This window comes from Coregonus lavaretus (genome assembly GCF_964263955.1).
Source record: "Coregonus lavaretus genome assembly, chromosome: 26".
NCBI classification, from domain to species: domain Eukaryota; kingdom Metazoa; phylum Chordata; class Actinopteri; order Salmoniformes; family Salmonidae; genus Coregonus; species Coregonus lavaretus.
In genome coordinates this window covers 14616575-14640094 of record NC_140013.1, presented here as the reverse complement: position 1 = coordinate 14640094, position 23520 = coordinate 14616575, and the positions used below count along the sequence as shown (strand labels likewise).

The 23520-nt window shown below is 46.4% G+C and overlaps 1 protein-coding gene across 1 annotated transcript in view; it reads left to right on the top strand.

Annotated features, from left to right (window-relative positions):
- Positions 1–23520, top strand: part of LOC311101841 (MAP/microtubule affinity-regulating kinase 4-like) — a 54090-nt gene that overhangs the window by 19484 nt on the left and 11086 nt on the right. Inside the window, exons 4-13 of the mRNA XM_084143053.1 lie at positions 16471–16519; positions 17050–17115; positions 19665–19735; positions 19949–20005; positions 20218–20454; positions 20936–21055; positions 21163–21262; positions 21485–21594; positions 22137–22326; positions 22925–23151. Coding sequence (XP_083999179.1) covers positions 16471–16519; positions 17050–17115; positions 19665–19735; positions 19949–20005; positions 20218–20454; positions 20936–21055; positions 21163–21262; positions 21485–21594; positions 22137–22326; positions 22925–23151 — 1227 coding nt within the window. The remainder of the gene's footprint in view (positions 1–16470; positions 16520–17049; positions 17116–19664; positions 19736–19948; positions 20006–20217; positions 20455–20935; positions 21056–21162; positions 21263–21484; positions 21595–22136; positions 22327–22924; positions 23152–23520) is intronic.

Here is a 23520-nt window from a genome sequence, read left to right as displayed (position 1 = left end):
AACTAAACATCAAGCTTTGATCATTTGAATCAGCTGTGTAGTGTTAGGGCAAAAACTAAAACGTGCACCCCTTGGGGTCCTGAGGACCGAGTTTGGGAAACACTGGGGTAGGGGTTAGGGTTAGGGTCAGGGTTTAGGGAAGGGACGTCCCAAGGATTCCGGATAGCACTAACAATTTTGTTGCACACATACCAGTGATTTCAGGGCCATTTAAATGGGAAGTTCAGGATTTTACAACTTGGATTTGAGATGGTTTCTAACCCTGAAAGTAGTCTATTTCTCAGATACAGGAGAAACTGTAATCCATTAGGGATGTAGCGATTCACACGCGGCACCTTCAGCATTCTAATGCTAAAATGGCTTGCGTGATATTAGGCTTTATTAGTTGAACCTATGTAATTTGCTAGGTTATTATCTATGCACTGTTTAAAATGGTGTTTGACTGGAATAAAAGTAATCTACCGGTGGGCCTCCCGAGTGGTGCAGCGGTCTAAGGAACTGCATTGCGGCGTCACTACAGCCTGGGGTTTGATCTGGGAGTCCCATAGGGCGGCGCACAATTGTGGGTGATGGTGATTTCAGAACCAAAGTAGAGGGACAAAAAACAGACTACATTGCCCCCTTCATAGTGGTAGTGGGGTGGTAGATGCCTAGTCTCCCTTATGGCACTAACCTAGTCTTAAAAGGAAGATATGCACATCCCTATAATCCATTACAAACTTCAGCTAACTTTAGCCACCACTAGCTAAAAATCTATGGGAGTGATGGGGGCAATGATTTTGAAACATTGACAACTATGCAATGATAATGTGGCTGTCCATAGGCCTACATGAGAGAGAACTGTATAATTGTGCTGCTGCTGTATCATGTGTTGCCCCTCAGTGGAACTAAGTGATTTCTATTTAAGCATGGAGCGATGCACATAACTGTCCAGTGTGGTCAGAGTTCATGGGCAGATGGAGCCTATGTATAGATACATTGCATAGCTGTAATCAGATTAGTATGACTGTAGTAGGCTTTCTTCAGACAAAACCAATTGAAGACAGAGACATGTATTGAATCGTGTATGTCCCTCCTCATTTTGAGGCAATTGAACAGCAGGTTTGAGCTTGGTTTGACCACACATACACAGGCTTATTCCCATTGTGCGTCCCTTTGGTACCCTATTCCCTATACAGTGCATTCGGAAAGTATTCAGACCCCTTGACTTTTTCCACATTTTGTTATGTTACAGCCTTATTCTAAAATTGATTTTAAAAATAATCATCCTCATCAATCTACACACAATATCCCATAATGACAAAGCGAAAACAGGTTTTTAGAAATGTATGCAAATGTATTACAAATAAAAAACAGAAATACCTTATTTACATAAGTAGTCAGACTCTTTGCTATGAGACTTGTAATTGACATTGATCATCCCTGAGATTTTTCTACAACTTGATTGGAGTCCACCTGTGGTAAATTCAATTGATTGGACATAATTTGGAAAGGCACACACCTGTCTATATAAGGTCCCACAGTTGACACTGCATGTTAGAGCAAAAACCAAGCCATGAGGTCGAAGGAATTGTCCGTAGAGCTCCGAGACAGGATTGGGTCGAGGCACAGATCTGGGGAAGGGTACCAAAAAATGTCTGCAGCATTGAAGGTCCCCAAGAAGACAGTGGGCTCCATCGTTCTTAAATGGAAGAAGTTTGGAACCACCAAGACTCTTCCTAGAGCTTGCCACCTGGCCAAACTGAGCAATCTGGGGAGAAGGGCCTTGGTCAGGGAGGTGACCAAGAACCCGATGGTGACTCTGACAGAGCTCCAGAGTTCCTCTGTGGAGATGGGAGAACCTTCCAAAAGTACAACCATCTCTGCAGCACTCCACCAATCAGTCCTTTATGGTAGAGTTGTCAGACGGAAGCCACTTCTCAACGGGCTGGGCCCGCTCAGATTTTTCCAAAAGGCACCTAAAGGACTCAGACCATGAGAAACAAGATTCTCTGGTCTGATGAATCCAAGATTGAACTATTTGGCCTGAATGCCAAGCGTCATGTCTGGAGGAAACCTGGCACCATCCCTACAGTGAAGCATGGTGGTGGCAGAATCATGCTGTGGGGATGTTTGTCAGCGGCAGGGACTGGGAGACTAGTCAGGATCGAGGGAAAGATGAATGGAGCAAAGTACAGAGAGATCCTTGACGAAAACCTGCTTCAGCGTGCTCAGGACCTCAGACTGGGGCGAAGGTTCACCTTCCAACAGGACAACGACCCTAAGCACACAGCCAAGACAACACAGGAGTGGCTTCGGGACAGGCCTCTGAATGTCCTTGAGTGGCCCAGCCAGATCCCGGACTTGAAGCCGATCTAACATCTCTGAAGAGACCTGTAAATAGCTGTGCAGCGATGCTCCCCATCCAACCTGACAGAGCTTGAGAGGATCTGCAGAGAAGAATGGGAGAAACTCCCCAAATACAGGTGTGCCAAGCTTGTAGCGTCATATCCAAACAGGCTGGAGGCTGTAATCGCTGCCAAAGGTGCTTCAACTTATGTAAAATGTGATATTTCAGTGTTTATTTTGGTTGAAATTTGCAAAAAATGTCTAAACCTGTTTTTGCTTTGTCATTATCGGGTATTGTGTTTAGATTGAGGAGAAAAAAACGATGTAATCAATTTGAGAATAAGGCTGTAACGTAACAAAATGTGGAAAAAGTGAAGGGGTCTGAATACTTTCCGAATGCACTGTATAGTGCACTATATAGGGAATAGGGTGCCATTTGAGACGCAACCCCAGTCACCCATCATAATCAGTTCACTTGCTACTGAGAGTGTCCATACGTGCTGATGATGGCTCCTCTAGAGACCGCTGTAGGCTTTGTATGAGCATGGTGAGGCATTCACACCTCCCATGTGAGAATTGATGCAGATGACATCACACTCATGCTTCCCTGTTGCTTTTGATCAACTGTATTCTCACAGGCATCTGATGAGGTGATCTTTGTCCGTTGCACATATTCGGACCAAACCGTCATCTGTTGACCAATCTTTAGCCTCGTTGTGCTTCCACCCTGTCAGCACAACAGGAGAAGGCTCTTACTTAGGACAATTGAATCAATATAAAACACACAGCTATCGATTGTGGCTCTGTGTAAGGTATTATTTGTCGGCCGCGGATACAGATATGGCTGGCACCAGCCGCTGCAAATGATACTGTTCACAATTAGTTAGCTACTATCGCTTTGCAGACATCCTGTAAAGTAAACATATTTGTAGACCTTTTGTTATTGCTTGCAAGAAACTCCCATCTTCAAGTTTTCAGTGATCAAGTGGCCACCATAGAGTTAAAGGGGTTTCGATTAGTATATCCATTTTGGATATACTGTAGCCATTGATTCTTGAAGAATATAGCTTATAAATGCTGGCTGGTCCAGACTGCGTCCCAAATGGCACCCTATTCCCTATTTAGTGCACAACTTTAGTTGGGAATAGAGTGCCATTAACGATGCACCCTCAGTGTTGAGTGGTTGCCTGGTTGGGGCTGGGGATGGATGCAGGGAAGGAGGGGGACGGGCGTTGTTTGTGATCTCTGCATGCAGATGTGCGCTGGTGGATGGATACTGCTGCAGTAGCGCAACGGGCAGACAGTTGTCCTGTCAGCACTATCCTCCTCCCTTTCAGGACACACTTGACCAGAGCACCAGGTGACTCTCTCTCTCCACACTGTGTCCCTCCCCTCCCTATCCCACTCTCTTTTGTTTTGCAACACTCCCCTGTCCCACCCTGTCTTTAACTCACCCTCCTTCTCTCATCCCACTCTCTGACCTCCTCTCTCTCTCCATACGTCACCTGCGCCACTTTATTCCCACTTTATTTCCTGTCTCCCTCCCTCCCTCCCTTCTCTCATCACCTCTCTTCAGGCACTGCAGAGTAACCAAAGATGTACTCTCTGGTGTCTCTCTGGAGGCTGGGCCCCCCACAGTAGCTAGCGTCCCACGCCCAAGCGGCGGCAGGTGATTTAAGGGCCCAGGCCCCACCCCCTCTCAGCCAGCTGCACTGCTGCAGTACACTTGGGGTAATCTGGCTGCAATCTGCAGGCTTTAATCTGACAGTGACAGCAGGGCTGCAGCAGCAATGCTCCATGTTGGCCCACCGCCCACCGCCCCCCAAACTCACTCACTCTCCCTCTATTCCCTTTAGGGGCTGCATGGGGGATCCCCGGCAGCTGACACACACACACACACACACACACACACACACACACACACACACACACACACACAGTGTGTTTTCCCAGCAGCTTCAGCATGGTCCACAGAGCCATGAGCAGGACAGACACTTCCACCCATCCTAAAACAACCGCCTCATGTATCTGAAACACTCCCAACCACTTACTAACCCCATGCCTATCTATCTCATACCCCCCCATGTCTCTTCAACCTCCTGGGGGGGGGGGGGGGGGGGGGGTATGAGATAGATAGGCATGGGGTTAGTAAGTGGTTGGGAGTGTTTCAGATACATGAGGCGGTTGTTTTAGGATGGGTGGAAGTGTCTGTCCTGCTCATGGCTCTGTGGACCCCCCTATGTTTCCTTTCTACCCCACCCCTCACTCTACCTCTCACTCTTTCAACCTCCGACCCCCTATGTTTCCTTCCTTCCTACCCCACCCCTCACTCTACCTCTCACTCTTTCCCAGTCCCGACCTCGGACTTATTCCACACTAGGCCCTTTAACTTTAAACCCCGATATCCATCTCGCAGTGATAGGCCTCCACCTCCATGTCTCCACCCACCCCATCCTTCACGTTACTTCTGTCCCTCACACCTCACCCACCCTTCAGCCTCTCTGTACCCCCTATTCCCCTCATCTTCCACCTCTCTCTCTGGCCTGGATGATGTCAATATTTTCTCAAGCTTTGTCATTGTCAAGAGTGTGCATATGTCTGTGTGTGTAATCCGTGACCATGTAGGGCCCCGTCAAAAGAGTCTGGTGCTACATTAAGAACCAAAAGGGATTTGGGAGGCAGCCATCCGGCGCTGTGAGAGGGATGAAGGCAGGGACGGGGGCGGGAGGGGTTGTTATCCCTCTATCAGGCCCCTTCAGTCAGGAGCAGCATTCCAGACAGACGAACAATGGGGACAGCCAAACCCAGAGGGGGTGGGGGCCTCCAGGGGGCAAGGGTACTGGAGCTGGGATCCTGAGAAAGCAAGCGACCATGAGATGAGGCAGAACCAAAGAGAACAGACCGTGTGTGTGCCCGCGTTGGTCTGTGTGTTCTAGAGAAAGGGATAAGGACGCTGCCTGACAGTATGTTTGTGCATCAGTGGGTAGTGTGTATCATTAAGATATTAAAGGAATTAATACAGAGGGGGGTGGGATATTTTCCCACACTGTTGAAGGATGATGGGAAGAGTGGTTTTCATTTTGTTCATTCAGGGGTCAGAATATGTGCAGTAATCCAGTTTATGAATTGCTGCCTATGGAGTGCATCCCAAATGGCACCCTATTTCCTTTAGAAAGTATTCACACCCCTTGACTTTTTCCACATTTTGTTGTGTTACAGCCTGAATTTAAAATGGATTCAATTGAGATTTTGTGTCACTGGCCTAAACACAATACCCTATAATGTCAAAGTGGAATTACGTTTTTAGATTTTTCCCCCGAATTAATTAGAAAATTAAAAGCTGAAATGTCTTGAGTCAATACGTATTCAACCCCTTTGTTATTGCAATCCTAAATAAGTTCAGGAGTGAACATTTGCTTGACAAGTCACATAATAAGTTGCATGAATAGTGTGCAACAATAGTGTTTAACATGATTTTTGAATGACTACCTCATCTCTACCCCACACATACAATTATCTGTAAGATCTTTCAGTCGAGCAGTGAATTTCAAACACAGATTCAACCACAAAGACCAGGGAGGTATTCCAATGCCTCGCAAAGAAGGGCACTTATTGGTAGATGGGTAAAAAAAAATGTTTTAAATGGCATTTTAATATCCCTTTTGAGCATGGTGAAATTATTAATTACACTTTGGATGGTGTATCAATACACCCAGTCACTACAAAGATACAGGCGTCCTTCCTAACTCAGTTGCTGGAGAGGAAGGAAACCGCTCAGGGATTTCACCAGGAGGCCAATGGTGACTTTAAAACAGTTAGAGTTTAATGGCTGTGATAGCAGAAAACTGAACATTTCTAAAAACATGTTTAGACTTTTTCATTATGGGGTATTGTGTGTAGATAGGTAAGAAAAAAATGTCAATTTTAATCCATTTAGAATTCAGTCTGTAACACAACAAAATGTGGAATTAGTCAAGGGGTATGAATACTTTCTGAAGGCACTGTAGCACACTACTTTTACATTTACATTTTACATTTTAGTCATTTAGCAGACGCTATTATCCAGAGCGACTTACAGTTAGTGAATACATATCTTTTTATACTGGCCCCCCGTGGGAATCGAACCCACAACCCTGGCGTTGCAAACGCCATGCTCTATCAACTGACCTACATCCCTGCCGGCCATTCCCTCCCCTACCCTGGACGACGCTGGGCCAATTGTGCGCCACCCATGAGTCTCCCGGTCGTGGCCGGCTGCGACAGAGCCTGGATTCGAACCAGGATCTCTAGTGGCACAGTTAGCACTGTGATGCAGTGCCTTAGACCACTGCGCCACTCAGGAGCCTCTCCACTTTTGACCAGAGTCCTATGGGAATAGGGTGCCATTTTGGGATGCAGATATGGACTGTGGTGTCTTCTCTGTTTGGGATCTAATTACTTTTGTTGCTACCCTTTACAGGAAACAATTGAAACCAATTGCTGTAGTTCTGGATAGGCATGTGACTTGGATGTGCATTATTGCTTCTTGCCAAACAGTAAAGGTTGTAGATTTGACTCTGTCAGCTTCTCAGTGTTACAGTTACATTATAGGACATCCAGTCCTAAACTATGGTCAAATAAACATGAGGTGGAGTCCTGAAATAAACTATTGCTTATTATTACCGTCCGTGAATCATTCAAACACTGGAATGAAAAGTGAATCTAAGTGTGTGCTATCTTATACTGAAGGTCAAATCAAATTGTAATCTTATTTGTCACATGCGCCGAATAAAACAGGTGTAGACCTTACCGTGAAATGTTTACTTACACGCCCTTAACCAACAATGCAGTTCAAGGAATAGAGTTACGAAAATATTTACTAAATAAACTAAAGTAAAAAATAAAAAGTAACACAATAAAATTACAAAAGTAACGAGGCTATATACAGGGGTTACCGGTACCGAGACAATGTGCGGGGGGACAGGTTAGTTGAGGTAGTTTGTACCTGGAGGTTGGGGTAAAGTGACTTTGCATAGATAATAAACAGTGAGTAGCAGCAGTGTAAAAACAAAGGGGGGAATTGTAGCTTTGGGGTAGAAGCTGTTAAGGAGCCTTTTGGACCTAGAGTTGGCGCTCCGGTACCGCTTGCCATGCGGTAGCAAAGAGAACAGTCTATGACTTGGGTGACTGGAGTCTTTGACCATTTCTGGGGCCTTCCTCTGACATGCCTAGTATATAGGTTCTGGATGGCGGGAAGCTTGGCCCCAGTGATGTACTGGGCCGTACGCACTACCCTCTGTAGCGCCTTACGGTCGGATGCCGAGCAGTTGCCATACCAGACGGTGATGCAACCGGTCAGGATGCTCTCGATGGTGCAGCTGGATAACTTTTTGAGGATCTGGGGACGCATGCCAAATCTTTTCAGTCTCCTGAGGGGGAAAAGGTGTTGTTGTGCCCTCTTCACGACTGTCTTGGTGTGTTTGGACCATGATAGTTTGTTGGTGATGTGGACACCAAGGAACTTGAAACTCTCGACCCGCTCCACTACAGCCCCGTCGATGTTAATGTCGGCCTGTTCGGCCCTCCTTTTCCTGTAGTCCACGATCATCTCCTTTGTCTTGCTCACATTGAGGGAGAGGTTGTTGTCCTGGCACCACACTGCCAGGTCTCTGACCTCCTCCCTATAGGCTGTCTCATCGTTGTCGGTGATCAGACCTACCACTGTTGTGTCATCAGCAAACTTAATGATGGTGTTGGAGTAGTGCTTGGCCACGCAGTCTTGGGTGAACAGGGAGTACAGGAAGGTATATTGTAGCTGAGGCTGGCTGGAATTATGCCATACCAATTTGGCCACAAACAGTCACCAATGTGTGTTTGAACTTTCAACCCAATCTACCCTCATGCATGTGGGTGCTACACAGGCCAAACTCAATCCGGGTGGAAGCACCTGTAGTCCTGTTCCCTGGGCACCCCTCACCTGAGCCCTGGCCCCTGGAGCTGCCCCTGCTGGGGCCATCTGTCTGGACTCAGCACTCTACTCACCACCACCCCATGGTGCTTTTCTCACCCTGCCTTCACAGTACACATCTCTGGGCCATCTTCCTGTCAGATGGTTCTCTCCCCCATCAGTATACTGTATCACGCCTACTATCGTAGCCAATTAATTCAGCTACAGGCGTTTTTAGTGGTTGTTCTTTCCCAGTAAGTGACAATTCAGCTGGACCTGGCAGATATTTCCATTAATTTGTTGTTGATGCATTATTGGTTCACAAGACACACAGTCCAAACCAGGCCCAGTGTATTCTCAGGCCCTTCCTTCCAAAGTGACTGTGTGGTTTTAGATGGGCTTGTAACGAGATCTCTGTTGAGGGGCCGTGTTGACAACAGCCGGGGCCTTGAAACGCCCCTCTCCACCATGTCCAACATGAAAGGCCTCTCCTCTGCATAATCACACCCCCTTTCCCAGAGAAGCAGCCTGGGTCCCATAGGGACGTGAAGGGGGGAGGGTGTATGGGGAGAGAGGGTTAGGGCAGGGGTGGAGGGGTATTCTATTGGTGGGGTGGGGGGGTTAGACAGTGTAGGCGGTGGCACTTGCATCAGATGTTATTGTTTATGCAGGGAGGGAAGGAGCAGTCATTCATGGGCGACGGCTTGGTTGGCCGTTGGCGTGGATAGACGTTTCTTTCAGAGACAGAGCAGGTTATTCAGTGGCTCTGCTAAGTTGTTTGAGAGGGGAGCTTGTGTGTTCCATTTACCTCTCGCTCGCTTTCTCTCTGGCTCTCGTTCTCTGGTCACATGACAGTGTGGTCAGGGGAAGGAGGGGTGTGCTTGTGTGTGACTGCGTGCGTAATGTTGTTGTGTAAAATATTTGTTGTAGCAATTTACAAAAATATCTGTGCGTGGGTATAGCGAGTGTATATGTGTGTGTCCTGTACAGGCATACTTTGCCTGTGTGTGTATGCGACTATGCGTGTGATTGTTCAGGCGAGAGCTCGGACACAAGGCCTGGATTAAAAGGTCAGAGTGAGGCCTGCAGAGATGCGGCCCAGACAAAAACACAGCCTTGTGTTCAACAACTGCCTGTGTCCACCACTGACTGACCCCACAGTAACCTCGACCCACAATGACACACAGAGAGAACGAGAGAGAGAGAGACAACTTAGTAAATTGCTTTGTGCAAATCCACATGCAAAACAGAGGAGCTCAGAGGTTGATTAATTCTGCCTTGTTGTTCTCTCTCTGTGTTTTCTGCTTCAGAGCGAGAGCGGCTTCCGGTGTGACGGACAGGGTGAGAGGGAGGAGGAGGGAGGGAGGACTGCATTAGACAGATGCATACTGGTGAGGGGCTGTCCCTCCCCCTGGCCTGTCATGTGCTGAGGGTGGCAGGCGGGGCAGGGGTGGCAGGGGTGGGGTGGAGTAGCTCCCCTGGGAAGAGACTGGCCTGGAGATGGGACTAGGACTAGAGTCTGACTTTAGTACCTGGGTTGGCATGGCAACAGTGACGTAGGGCCATTGCCAAGGGAATGGACCAGGAAGTCATTTATGGGCGTGCAAGAGAGGGAGAAAGTGCTAGATAGAAGGGAGGGGGATATGACTGAAGAGAAAAAAAGCAAGGAGGCGGCGGGGGAGGAGAGGAGAGACGAGCTTATCTGATTATTATCTTTAGAGCTCAGGTGAACAGCTGATGCGCTCTGCTCTTCTCAATTCAATTACAGACAGTCTCAAGGGATGTGTGTGTGTTTGATTTGGATTGTATGTTCACGCATGGAGATGCATCATGTCATATAAATTATAACATGCCATCCCCTCTGTGTGGTGTGTTTGTGGCACTCACAGTCGCTCTGGTCCACATTAGCCGCATTATTATGTAACATGTCTGCTTCACACAGGCTGATTCTCTCAGACAAGTGTGTCGGGACAGGACACATGTACACCAGCAGATTTATGGTGGCGTCCAGCTGCCCTGCACAGCAATCTAATAACTTTAACATTGAAAATAACTGTCTAATAACTTTGGCATTGAAAATTGATAACAAGGGAAGCAGTGAGTCAGATTTGCCACCTTCAAATTGTTTTTCAAGAACATGGTTTCTCAGAAGGCTTTTTTCCTTGTACAGTGTTTAATATCACTAGCCTATATCCTACAGTCATGCATCACTAGCCTATAGTCCACTGTATATTTGTTGGGTCTTGATAAACATTTACATTCAGTGCAAGTTCATGGATACAAATGCACAAGACATTAGTACAACAACACTAAACTAGCCCGCTACTTGAAGTTGCACTTGGGAAACAAAAGTAGGACTGTGGACACCGCCTGCTTCAGAATCATGTGGCGCAGCGACAAACCGATCAATATCTTGTGTTGCATCACATACTCTGTGTTTTTGTATAAACATGTCTCCATACTGGTTTAGGTAGGTCATTTTGCAGTGCCACAGCATGAAAGGGAGAGCGTGGCTATTGTTCCGACGATAGGAGCCATATTGAGTTTGTCCTCGGGACAATGCGGGCCTTAGAATACCAGGAATCTGTTTGGTAATGTCCATGCTGCAGGTTGGCTCATCCAATCGCCTCAGGCAACATGCATTATTATGACATCCTTCATGTATTATTAAATCACTACCAGGAAGTAGACAGTCATGCTTACATCATGCTATGGTGGAACTTTCCCCTCGTAAGTAACACTTCAAACAAACAATGTTCATCTATGGCCCTATCCCTAGATATTTGTCCTTGTATTATTTATATATATATTTTTGTCTGAACTGAGAAACACTGGCTGTTTTGAAAGCTCTTCACCTCAGTAAGTATGCTTATGCGCTCCGACGGGCCAAAAACGACGCCTCTGTCTGGCTACATGGGAATCTCTCCCGGCTGTTTTTGAACACCTCTTGGATCCTGTGTGTGTGAGCAATTTAAATCATTGAATCAGGACACTGTACACCAACTAGCCCGGCTCCGTTCTGTTTGCATGTTTATTTGAGAAATGTGTAATTTGCTTGCACAGTCACTGAGGCATACACATTTGAATCATACCCAGTTTCCTTCTCTCTGTTTCCTTTTGTCCTCAAGGCAACCCCAAATATTTAGATCATCCTAACAAGAAAGAGGCATGGGGGGGTTGAGAAAGAGGCATGGGGGGGTGAGACAGAGGCATGGGGGGTGAGACAGAGGCATGGGGGGTGAGACAGAGGCATGGGGGGTGAGACAGAGGCATGAGGGGGTTGAGAAAGAGGCATGGGAGGGTGAGACAGAGGCATGAAGGGGTGAGAAAGAGGCATGAAGGGGTGAGAAAGAGGCATGGGGGGGTTGAGAAAGAGGCATGGGGGGGTTGAGAAAGAGGCATGGGGGGGTTGAGAAAGAGGCATGGGGGGGTTGAGAAAGAGGCATGGGGGGGTTGAGAAAGAGGCATGGGGGGGTTGAGAAAGAGGCATGGGGGGTTGAGAAAGAGGCATGGGGGTGAGACAGAGGCATGGGGGGTTGAGAAAGAGGCATGGGGGGTTGAGAAAGAGGCATGGGGGGTGAGACAGAGGCATGGGGGGTTGAGAAAGAGGCATGGGGGGTGAGACAGAGGCATGGGGGGGTTGAGAAAGAGGCATGGGGGGGTTGAGAAAGAGGCATGGGGGGGTTGAGAAAGAGGCATGGGGGGTTGAGAAAGAGGCATGGGGGGGTTGAGAAAGAGGCATGGGGGGGTTGAGAAAGAGGCATGGGGGGTGGAGAAAGAGGCATGGGGGGTTGAGAAAGAGGCATGGGGGGGTGAGACAGAGGCATGGGGGGGTTGAGACAGAGGCATGGGGGTTGAGAAAGAGGCATGAGGGGGTTGAGAAAGAGGCATGAGGGGGTTGAGAAAGAGGCATGAGGGGGTTGAGAAAGAGGCATGGGGGGGTTGAGAAAGAGGCATGGGGGGGTTGAGAAAGAGGCATGGGGGGGTGAGACACAGCTCCCTGGGTGACGCTCTGTGTTTTGGAAGAATGGGCTGGAACTTCTAAGGAAGCTGGCCGCCTTCTCACACAACCATCAGCACATTCCATCCATTGTGCGTGTTTCTTTCTCTATCCTTCCTGTCTTTCTCCCTTACTCTCCTTCCTTCTCTTGCTTTCGCTCACACTAATACAATGTGAAATGTAACTTTGTGTTTGTCTCTCTTTCTGTCTTTATTGAAGTCTTTCTCTTCCTCCCACAAACCCAGCCCTTGTGACACAGTCTCTCACTGATTCCCCTTTACGTGGTCAGAGCAGGCCGATGCCTCGTCACCCAGGCTCACCATATACAGTTCAAAGAGAGGACTCTCTGGGCTGGTGCAGACATACACTATAATTATCCCCAAGATGCTTGTATGTATGTGCCATCAGCGCTCCCGGTTTCCCCACTTACAGCAGATGTCATAACCAGGAAAGGAGGCTTGTGAATGTGTTCGAGGGAGGGCTGTGTGTTGGTGTGGGTGTGCGACAGTGTGTATATACGATTGTGTGTCACCTCATAACCACAGGGCGTTGAATCACACACAGCAGCGGCAGACGGTGCCCGTGCCGCACCACCGTTGCAGTGACTATGTGATGCGTTGTCCCCACCATTTCTAGAAAGAGAAGAGGCTAAAAGCAGCAGCACCTCCTGTGGGGAGGGAGGCTCTGCTGAGGGAGAGAGGTACTCTGTCTAGTCAGGCTGTCCCTGGAGTGGTCCTCTCTCTAATTAGCAGGAAGCTAGTTAGTGTTAGAGGGGGAGGTGCATCCATTTTCCGACAAGCAGCTGAGCTTCATTATGAATTAATAAATGAGTGACAGTGGTGGAGGCGGGCTAACCTCCTATCTGCCTGTCTGATGTTCAGTTCTTACATTATGAATCAGGGATTTTGATCATCCCCCACTTTCTTACCTATATTCACATGCGCTATATACAGTGGGGAAAAAAAGTATTTAGTCAGCCACCAATTGTGCAAGTCCTCCCACTTACAAAGATGAGAGAGGCCTGTAATTTTCATCATAGGTACACGTCAACTATGACAGACAAAATGAGGAAAAAAAATCCAGAAAATCACATTGTAGGATTTTTAATGATTTTATTTGCAAATTATGGTGGAAAATAAGTATTTGGTCAATAACAAAAGTTTCTCAATACTTTGTTATATACCCTTTGTTGGCAATGACACAGGTCAAACGTTTTCTGTAAGTCTTCACAAGGTTTTCACACACTGTTGCTGGTATTTTGGCCCATTCCTCCATGCAGATCTCCTCTAGAGCAGTGATGTTTTGGGGCTGTCGCTGGACAACACGGAATTTCAACTCCCTCCAAAGATTTTCTATGGGGTTGAGATCTGGAGACTGGCTAGGCCACTCCAGGACCTTGAAATGCTTCTTACGAAGCCACTCCTTCGTTGCCCGGGCGGTGTGTTTGGGATCATTGTCATGCTGAAAGACCCAGCCACGTTTCATCTTCAATCCCCTTGCTGATGGAAGGAGGTTTTCACTCAAAATCTCACGATACATGGCCCCATTCATTATTTCCTTTACATGGATCAGTCGTCCTGGTCCCTTTGCAGAAGAACAGCCCCAAAGCATGATGTTTCCACCCCCATGCTTCACAGTAGGTATGGTGTTCTTTGGATGCAACTCAGCATTCTTTGTCCTCCAAACACGACGAGTTGAGTTTTTACCAAAAAGTTCTATTTTGGTTTCATCTGACCATATGACATTCTCCCAATCCTCTTCTGGATCATCCAAATGCACTCTAGCAAACTTCAGACGGGCCTGGACATGTACTGGCTTAAGCAGGGGGACACGTCTAGCACTGCAGGATTTGAGTCCCTGGCGGCGTAGTGTGTTACTGATGGTAGGCTTTGTTACTTTGGTCCCAGCTCTCTGCAGGTCATTCACTAGGTCCCCCCGTGTGGTTCTGGGATTTTTTATCACCGTTCTTGTGATCATTTTGACCCCACGGGGTGAGATCTTGCGTGGAGCCCCAGATCGAGGGAGATTATCAGTGGTCTTGTATGTCTTCCATTTCCGAATAATTGCTCCCACAGTTGATTTCTTCAAACCAAGCTGCTTACCTATTGCAGATTCAGTCTTCCCAGCCTGGTGCAGTTCTACAATTTTGTTTCTGGTGTCCTTTGACAGCTCTTTGGTCTTGGCCATAGTGGAGTTTGGAATGTGACTGTTTGAGGTTGTGGACAGGTGTCTTTTATACTGATAACAAGTTCAAACAGGTGCCATTAATACAGGTAACGAGTGGAGGACAGAGGAGCCTCTTAAAGAAGAAGTTACAGGTCTGTGAGAGCCAGAAATCTTGCTTGTTTGTAGGTGACCAAATACTTATTTTCCACCATAATTTGCAAATAAATTCATTAAAAATCCTACAATGTGATTTTCTTGATTTTTTTTCTCTCAATTTGTCTGTCATAGTTGACGTGTACCTATGATGAAAATTACAGGCCTCTCTCATCTTTTTAAGTGGGAGAACTTGCACAATTGGTGGCTGACTAAATACTTTTTTTCCCCACTGTATATCTATATCTACAGTGGGGGAAAAAAGTATTTAGTCAGCCACCAATTGTGCAAGTTCTCCAACTTAAAAAGATGAGAGAGGCCTGTAATTTTCATCATAGGTACACGTCAACTATGACAGACAAATTGAGAGAAAAAAATCCAGAAAATCACATTGTAGGATTTGTCCTCCACTCGTTACCTGTATTAATGGCACCTGTTTGAACTTGTTATCAGTATAAAAGACACCTGTCCACAACCTCAAACAGTCACACTCCAAACTCCACTATGGCCAAGACCAAAGAGCTGTCAAAGGACACCAGAAACAAAATTGTAGACCTGCACCAGGCTGGGAAGACTGAATCTGCAATAGGTAAGCAGCTTGGTTTGAAGAAATCAACTGTGGGAGCAATTATTAGGAAATGGAAGACATACAAGACCACTGATAATCTCCCTCGATCTGGGGCTCCACGCAAGATCTCACCCCGTGGGGTCAAAATGATCACAAGAACGGTGAGCAAAAATCCCAGAACCACACGGCGGGACCTAGTGAATGACCTGCAGAGAGCTGGGACCAAAGTAACAAAGCCTACCATCAGTAACACACTACGCCGCCAGGGACTCAAATCCTGCAGTGCCAGACGTGACCCCCTGCTTAAGCCAGTACATGTCCAGGCCCGTCTGAAGTTTGCTAGAGTGCATTTGGATGATCCAGAAGAGGATTGGGAGAATGTCATATGGTCAGATGAAACCAAAATAGAACTTTTTGGTAAAAACTCAACTCGTCGTGTTTGGAGGACAAAGAATGCTGAGTTGCATCCAAAGAACACCATACCTACTGTGAAGCATGGGTGTGGAAACATCATGCTTTGGGGCTGTTTTTCTGCAAAGGGACCAGGACGACTGATCCGTGTAAAGGAAAGAATGAATGGGGCCATGTATCGTGAGATTTTGAGTGAAAACCTCCTTCCATCAGCAAGGGCATTGAAGATGAAACGTGGCTGGGTCTTTCAGCATGACAATGATCCCAAACACACCGCCCGGGCAACGAAGGAGTGGCTTCGTAAGAAGCATTTCAAGGTCCTGGAGTGGCCTAGCCAGTCTCCAGATCTCAACCCCATAGAAAATCTTTGGAGGGAGTTGAAAGTCCGTGTTGCCCAGCGATAGCCCCAAAACATCACTGCTCTAGAGGAGATCTACATGGAGGAATGGGCCAAAATACCAGCAACAGTGTGTGAAAACCTTGTGAAGACTTACAGAAAACGTTTGACCTGTGTCATTGCCAACAAAGGGTATATAACAAAGTATTGAGAAACTTTTGTTATTCACCAAATACTTATTTTCCACCATAATTTGCAAATAAATTCATAAAAAATCCTACAATGTGATTTTCTGCATTCTTTTTTCTCATTTTGTCTGTCATAGTTGACGTGTACCTATGATGAAAATGACAGGCCTCTCTCATCTTTTTAAGTGGGAGAACTTGCACAATTGGTGGCTGACTAAATACTTCCCCCACTGTATCTATATCTATCTATATAAATATATATCTATATCTATATCTATATCTATCTATATATATCAGTGGGACTGTGAAGAGTTCCAATTCTGGGGGGAAAAAAGACTTGAATAATTAAATAAAATTATTTAAATTAGCTTCTGCTCTCTCTCTTTCCTCCAGCTCTTCAGAGAGGTACGGATCATGAAAGGCCTCAACCACCCAAATATCGGTAAGTGCCTCGGCTATAATAATCTCCCTAGCTTCCAGGGTGTAACGCCGCAGGGCATACCCCAGTCCAGAACATCATCAGCCTAACAGACATCCTCACGCAATGTTCCCCTTTACTGTCCAAACAGATGCTGAGCAGGAGTCAGGACATGTGATATGGACAATAGTCCCCCACTGAGCTCAAAATAATCCTCCTTTCCATGGGGATACAGTCACCCAGACCCCCTCGAGGTTGTGTCCCAAATAGCACCATATTCCCTATGGGCCCTGGTCAAACACAGTGCACTATAAAGGCAATAGAGTGCAGTCGCTCATGTAAAGCCAGGACAAGTAGACTACCTCCATTTTTTATAATGCACACGGTCACCTTTAATACTGCATGCAGCTGAACCATAAACTGCTGTACTGTACTGTTGTGCATTTACAGCACATCTCCCTGCTCTAAGGAACACACAGTAAATCACATTGTGCATTATGAACTGTGTGTTGTTTGTCTGTGCCACTATACTGAGGTGTTTGTGTGTGTTACAGTGCAGCTGTTTGAGGTGATCGAGACGGAGAATACGCTCTATCTGATAATGGAGTACGCTAGTGGGGGTGAGCAGAGTACCTCACCTCAAGCAGTATCCCCACTCTCTCCTCCGTTTCTCTCTCTCTCATCTCTTTTCTCTCCACCCCTCCCTCACGCTTTCCCTCTCCCCAGTACCTCTGACCCATCGATTTTCTTCTGACCGCCCACCTCCCTCGCTCTGCACTGTCATGTTCACTTTCTCTCCATTCTTCGCTTTGCTCGTGCCCCCACCTTCTCTAATCCCCACTCTGCTCGATTGTCCATTTTTCCTCCCATTCTGTTTCTTGCCAAATAAGGAGCTAAAAGCCAAGCATGTGCCCCCTCCTGATCTCAACCTCACTGCTTTTTTCCCAGTGGATGTGCCCTCTAGCATGAAGCACTTACTGTTCATAAACACAATACACACACACACTCATGCATTCACTCATTAAGTCACTCTCTCTCTTTCAACTCTCTCACACCACCACCACGTATTCCCATACACATGCATGGGTCACAGACATGTAGACATGCCCATGCATCCGTCACATCAATAAGGCATCCAGATGTGACAGTGGCTCCCTGTACATCATAACCTTTGTTCTATCACCCATTTTCCTCTTTCTTTCTTTCTTTCCCTCCCTTTCTCTTTATTTCTCTCTCTCTCTCTCTCCCTCCATCTCTCTCTCTTTGTCATCATCTTCCTCTCACTCCTCTCATCTTTTCGTTAGCCGGTCAATAATCACTCAGTAAATGACCCAAAGTCAACCATAAGGCCAGGGATCACTGAGATGAATGAGGCCCTATAGGCTCCATAATGAAGATACTGAGGCCAGATCAGTCTCAATTTAATAATCAATCTCACTTATCATACTACTGCTGTGCATGCTTTCCTTTGGCTTAGGGGGCGCCGTACTAATATGGCTGACCCTGTAAAACAACACATTTCACTGCACCTATCCGGTGTATGTGACAATAAAGCATATTTTTAAAGTATTTGTTTTATATTCTCTCTTCTTAATTCTTACATTGCAATTTCTCATGTATATTGTGGCTTATTGTCGGCATCACACACACACTGTATAACTCCTATAAATACACTATATATATATATATATATACAGAAGGGGTGCGCGGATCAGCTGTTTGTTCACCTGCACCCGCCCGCAATTGCTAATAACCCATCCGCAACCGCCCGACTATATGTCGTAAAGTGAAGATCTGAGGTTCGCACCCGACCCTAACCCGCAAATATAGAAAATGTGCTATACAGTCAGAGATGGCCGAGCACTTTTTTTTTTACGGGCCTTTTTAGATAGGCCTATGTTGCTGCTTATAATTTCCGTCATTTTTGCAGGCTATTTGTTAGTCAATGTCTAACAACTTCTATAATTAGATAAATGCAGATTCTCTTCTGTCATTACTTGTTGCCCTGGAAGACTAAATAAACCCTGCTCACCAGAATAATGTCATAAATCGATAGAATCAATGTTTAAATCTAGTTGCCAGGGATTGATTCAATAATGGGATTCAATTGGGAAAAATTCAATAAATAAATGTTTTAAAAAGGGAAATATTTTCTGTGCAACATTTCCAAATTACATCAGTTTAACTGCTTTTAAGACAATTTAAAGATGTGAAACTACCCAACATGGTTCTGATAAGATTGTAGTTCGGCTTGGATGCATTTTTTATGTGGTTGAAATAGGCTACTATCAGCTTTTATGATGCTGATAAAGATAGCACCTTTACTAACTGCAAATTCATTCTCTCAAGATGCTGAAAGAAATCAATCATATTCCAGAGTCAAAATGTACATTTGGTTTATCATTTCACTGTAAGTAATGCTTAATTCTGCAAGAGTTCATGTGAGGTTATAGACCTACAGTCAGTGTCCAGAGTTCAGGCTACTATTCCCTTTAACCCATCTGAACAGTAGTTCCCTTGACATGCCATTTGGAAATCTCCGTCTTGTGACTGTTGAATTTGTATAGCGCCTCACAATCATCACACATAACATAGCCGGCACTGATATCATCTTACCACTTCACCAAATCTTTCCCCAACATTAGACTACTATTCTGGCCCTCCCTTCTATTTATTTTCAAATCTCCATTTCACAGCTTTTCTCTTATTGAATTAAACTCCAACATTGTCATTTTTGCCTCAGTGGATCGAAGATAACATTTTCTGCCCAAGTTCCCAAAAGCATTTGGCAATTGACGTGTATTCGGCGAGCATACAGTTAGGCCTAAAGCTTAGTCTGCACACTAATGCCAGATAAAAGTAACAAAAGAAAAACCTTAATGTAGCCTACAGATATGAATTGCACAAGAATTATACATTTATTGATTTTTAATGCATTGTTTTCTCTATATTCAACACAGCCGCCACCCACCCGCCCTTCATCCACTCCATATTTCATGACCATTAACCCGCCCGCCCCGCAGATATAACCGTGGGGACTGCGGGTTATGAGTCAACCCATGCATCACTAATATACAGTATAAGTGCCTCAATTACACTTTATTCAACCAGATGGTGTTGTAAGCCTGATTCTCTGTTTATTGATGTGGTTTGTCTCTCTCTCCCTCAGGTGAAGTGTTTGACTACCTCGTGTCCCATGGGAGAATGAAAGAGAAAGAGGCGCGGGCCAAATTCCGTCAGGTGAGATACAACCAAAAATTTATAATCACAACAATGGTGCTGAGTTGGCCTGTATTACATTGCAAGCGTTATTATAAGCTTGTAAGTGTCTGTGTTTGGCTTTTTCCCTGTGACTCGTCTAACTCTCCTTCCCTCTCGCTCTTTCTCTCTCTCTTTCTGTCTCTCTCGCTCTCTCCCCCCACTCTCCCTCTCTCTCTATATATATCTATCTAGATTGTGTCTGCTGTCCACTACTGTCACCTGAAGAACATTGTTCACAGGGACCTTAAAGTACGTGACTTGTTCAGATCTGATGACTTGGGCACCTTTTCATTGTCCAAAATGACAACCACTCATTGATATTAAGTATATCAAGATCAATACATTAACGAATGTGGAACACTGATTATCTCTTTCCTGAAATGAGCATACAAACTCAGCCTGAATTGACCAAACTCTCGATCCTTAAAGCTGCACTCTGCTAACTTCACCTGTCTCTGCAGGCTGAGAACCTCTTGCTGGATGCCGACTCCAACATCAAGATCGCAGACTTTGGCTTCAGTAACGAGTTCACCATGGGCAACAAGCTGGACACGTTCTGTGGCTCCCCTCCCTATGCCGCTCCGGAGCTGTTCCAGGGGAAGAAGTACGACGGGCCTGAGGTGGACATCTGGAGCCTGGGGGTCATCCTCTACACGCTGGTCAGCGGATCACTGCCCTTCGACGGGCAGAACCTCAAGGCAAGGCCCACCGCAGCGCAGCCAAATGGCCTTTACTTTGTCTGAGTCCCAAATGGCCCTCTATTCCCTACATAGGGCACTACTTTTGACCTGGGTCCATATGGTGTGGTCAAAAGTTGTGCACTATATAGGGAATAGGGTGCCATTTGGGACGCAAGGGAATAGGGTGCCATTTGGGACGCAGACTGTGTCACTGAGGTGTCAATGTCAAGACGGCGTGTCTGGTTTGGATGTTAGTTAGATGATGCATTATGTGACGTTTTTGCTTACTAATGCTGCCTGTGGTACTGAAGGGTTTTGTTCTGATTAGTTCATGTTCACATTTTATTTTCATGTTCAGATGATCAAGAGAAGGGGCCTGTTGTCTTTTAGTCCATTTGCCATTATTATGTATCATGTTTTAGTGTAACGTTATGTGCATGTTTTGTGTAACGTTATGTTTACGTTTTGTGTAACATTATCTGTATGTTTTGTTCCCCAGGAGCTGCGGGAGCGTGTTCTTCGGGGGAAGTACCGTGTGCCCTTCTACATGTCCACCGACTGCGAGGGCATCCTGCGCAGGTTCCTGGTGCTCAACCCCACCAAACGCTGCACCCTGGAGGTGAGGAAGGCAACTGCAGGCGGCACTCTGACATTCAGTACACGGAAACACACACGCACAACCTGTTTGTGCCATCTTTAACACATAGTTTTATCCCTCCTCATTAGCAAATCATGAACGACAAGTGGATTAACTCTGGCTACGACGGAGAAGAACTGAAGCCTCATTTAGAGCCTGTGGAGGACCACAATGATGCCAGCCGCATCGGTGAAATACCTCTAACTCCCCTCTACTCCCTACCTACATATTGTATGCTTCCCAAATGGCACAGTATTCCATATTTAGTGCACTGGCCCCTGGTGGTAGTAGTAGTAGTAGTAGTAGTGCACTATTGTAGGGAATAGGGTGCTATTTGGGACGCATCCATCCTCTTCTTTCTTTTAGCCTGTATCTCTGTGTAACGTCCCTCATCTCTCCGCTCGCCTTCAGAGGTGATGGTGGGGATGGGTTACACCCGTGACGACATCAAAGACGCTCTGACCACTCGGAAGTACAACGAGGTCACCGCCACTTACCTGTTACTGGGATGCATGAATGAGGTGAGGCACAATGAGACAACGTGTGTGAGAGGGGTGGGAGAGAGCGACAATCCTTCCTCATTAAGGCTTTCTGCGTTGCCTGTCTGCGTTCCCAGTGTTCCCCCTAAAATGTTGAGTTTTTTTAATAGATATATACACTGCTCAAAAAAATAAAGGGAACACTTAAACAATACAATGTAACTCCAAGTCAATCACACTTCTGTGAAATCAAACTGTCCACTTAGGAAGCAACACTGATTGGCTTGCTCCTCATCTCCCTACAGTGCAGTGGCAGACATCAGTTATATTTACGATGGTGTCAACATCATTTAACTTCCATGTATTTTTGAGTAGAATGCCCTTTTTAAAAAGTCACCAGATAAATCTACAAAAAACTCCCCCTCCGCTTCCTTAGCCTCTGCTGCTAACAAAAATCATCGGGGAACACCTGGCGTGCCTGTCTGCTACAATACGTGTGTATGCATGCCTGTGTGTCCACACTGTCCACAGTCACCTGAGTCCTGATCCTAACGTATGTGTTTCTCTGTGTGTGTATGTGTCAGGTGGAGGGCAGTGAGTCTCGGTCAACAAGCAGTCTGAGCCTGGCGCGTGTACGGCCCAGCACCGTCACCAACGGCACCAGTAAACTCTCCACCTCCTCCACCACCTCCGCCTCGGCCTCCTCCTCCCACAGCAAGACCACCCAGCGCAGCGCCTCCACCTACCACCCCCGCAGGAGGCACAGCGACTTCTGTGAGTGGGCTGTCTATTAGCCTGCGTCCCGAAATTCACCCTATTCCCTATATGGTGCACTACATTTGACCAGAGCTCTGTTCAAAAGTAATGCACTAGTCAAATGTAGTGCCCTATAACGGGAATAGGTAGTAGTTACTGTTGATATACACATTACTGTCTGTCCATCTGGGCGTATTATGTGTCATAGAAGCTTCCATGACATTACATCCATTAGTGTCTGACCTAACCTAACTGATGTCCATCACTACCTTTTCACTTGTGTTTTAAATGGTTGTGAAGTAGGATTTCCTTCCATTCTGCCAAGTTTGAGAATGTTTGCTTTGTGTGTATATGAGTGTGAGGTCACCAGTCACCACTTTACAAGTGTGTGAGATCTTCATAATTTGTGCATTGCCCACTCATGTGTCAGTCTATAATATAATAACATCCCAAATGACTTACAGTAGTCCATGCAGACATTTACGTATGGGTGGCCCCAGCAGAATTCCAACCCACGATCTTGGTTTTACAAGCGCCTTGCTCTAACAACTGAACCACACAGGACCAGACTTTGATTCTTATGTCGTATCCTCTTCCCTGTCTGTCTGTTGTGCAGGCGGTCCAGCAGCGCCCCCGTCCCACCCCAAGCGTAGCCCCAGCAATGTGGCGGGGGCAGACAGGGATCTGAAGGAGGAGGGGGGGCGCATGGCGTCCCGGAAGGTCAGCAGCAGCATGGTGGGCAGCCGCTCCATCCAGCCCCCCTCCAGCCCCATGGTCAGCAGCGCCAACAACCCCAACAAGTCAGAGATCCCTGACCGCCGCAAGGAGATTAACACCGCCACGGTGAGCATGCATGCACACACATACAGATAGGCCGTGTTCCAGGCCGACTACAGTGCAGCGTTCCAGGCTGACTACAGTGCAGCGTTCCAGGCTGACTACATGTCAGCAAACCACATATAATAGAGTTATCTGATGCCAGACTGCATTGTCAAAGGCGTGGCACGCAACCATTGGTTGATGCAATGCAATGTGTGCAATGCAGTCGGCCTACAACACATCCTTACAAATAATTATACAATATAAACACATACACACGCACAGGGAAAAGAGGGGTTAACACCATAAAGAGAAAATGTTACAAGAGATGAATGAAACTAAGATCAGTATGCGTGGGAATGAACCAATAACACTTTGAATAGAGAATCGACA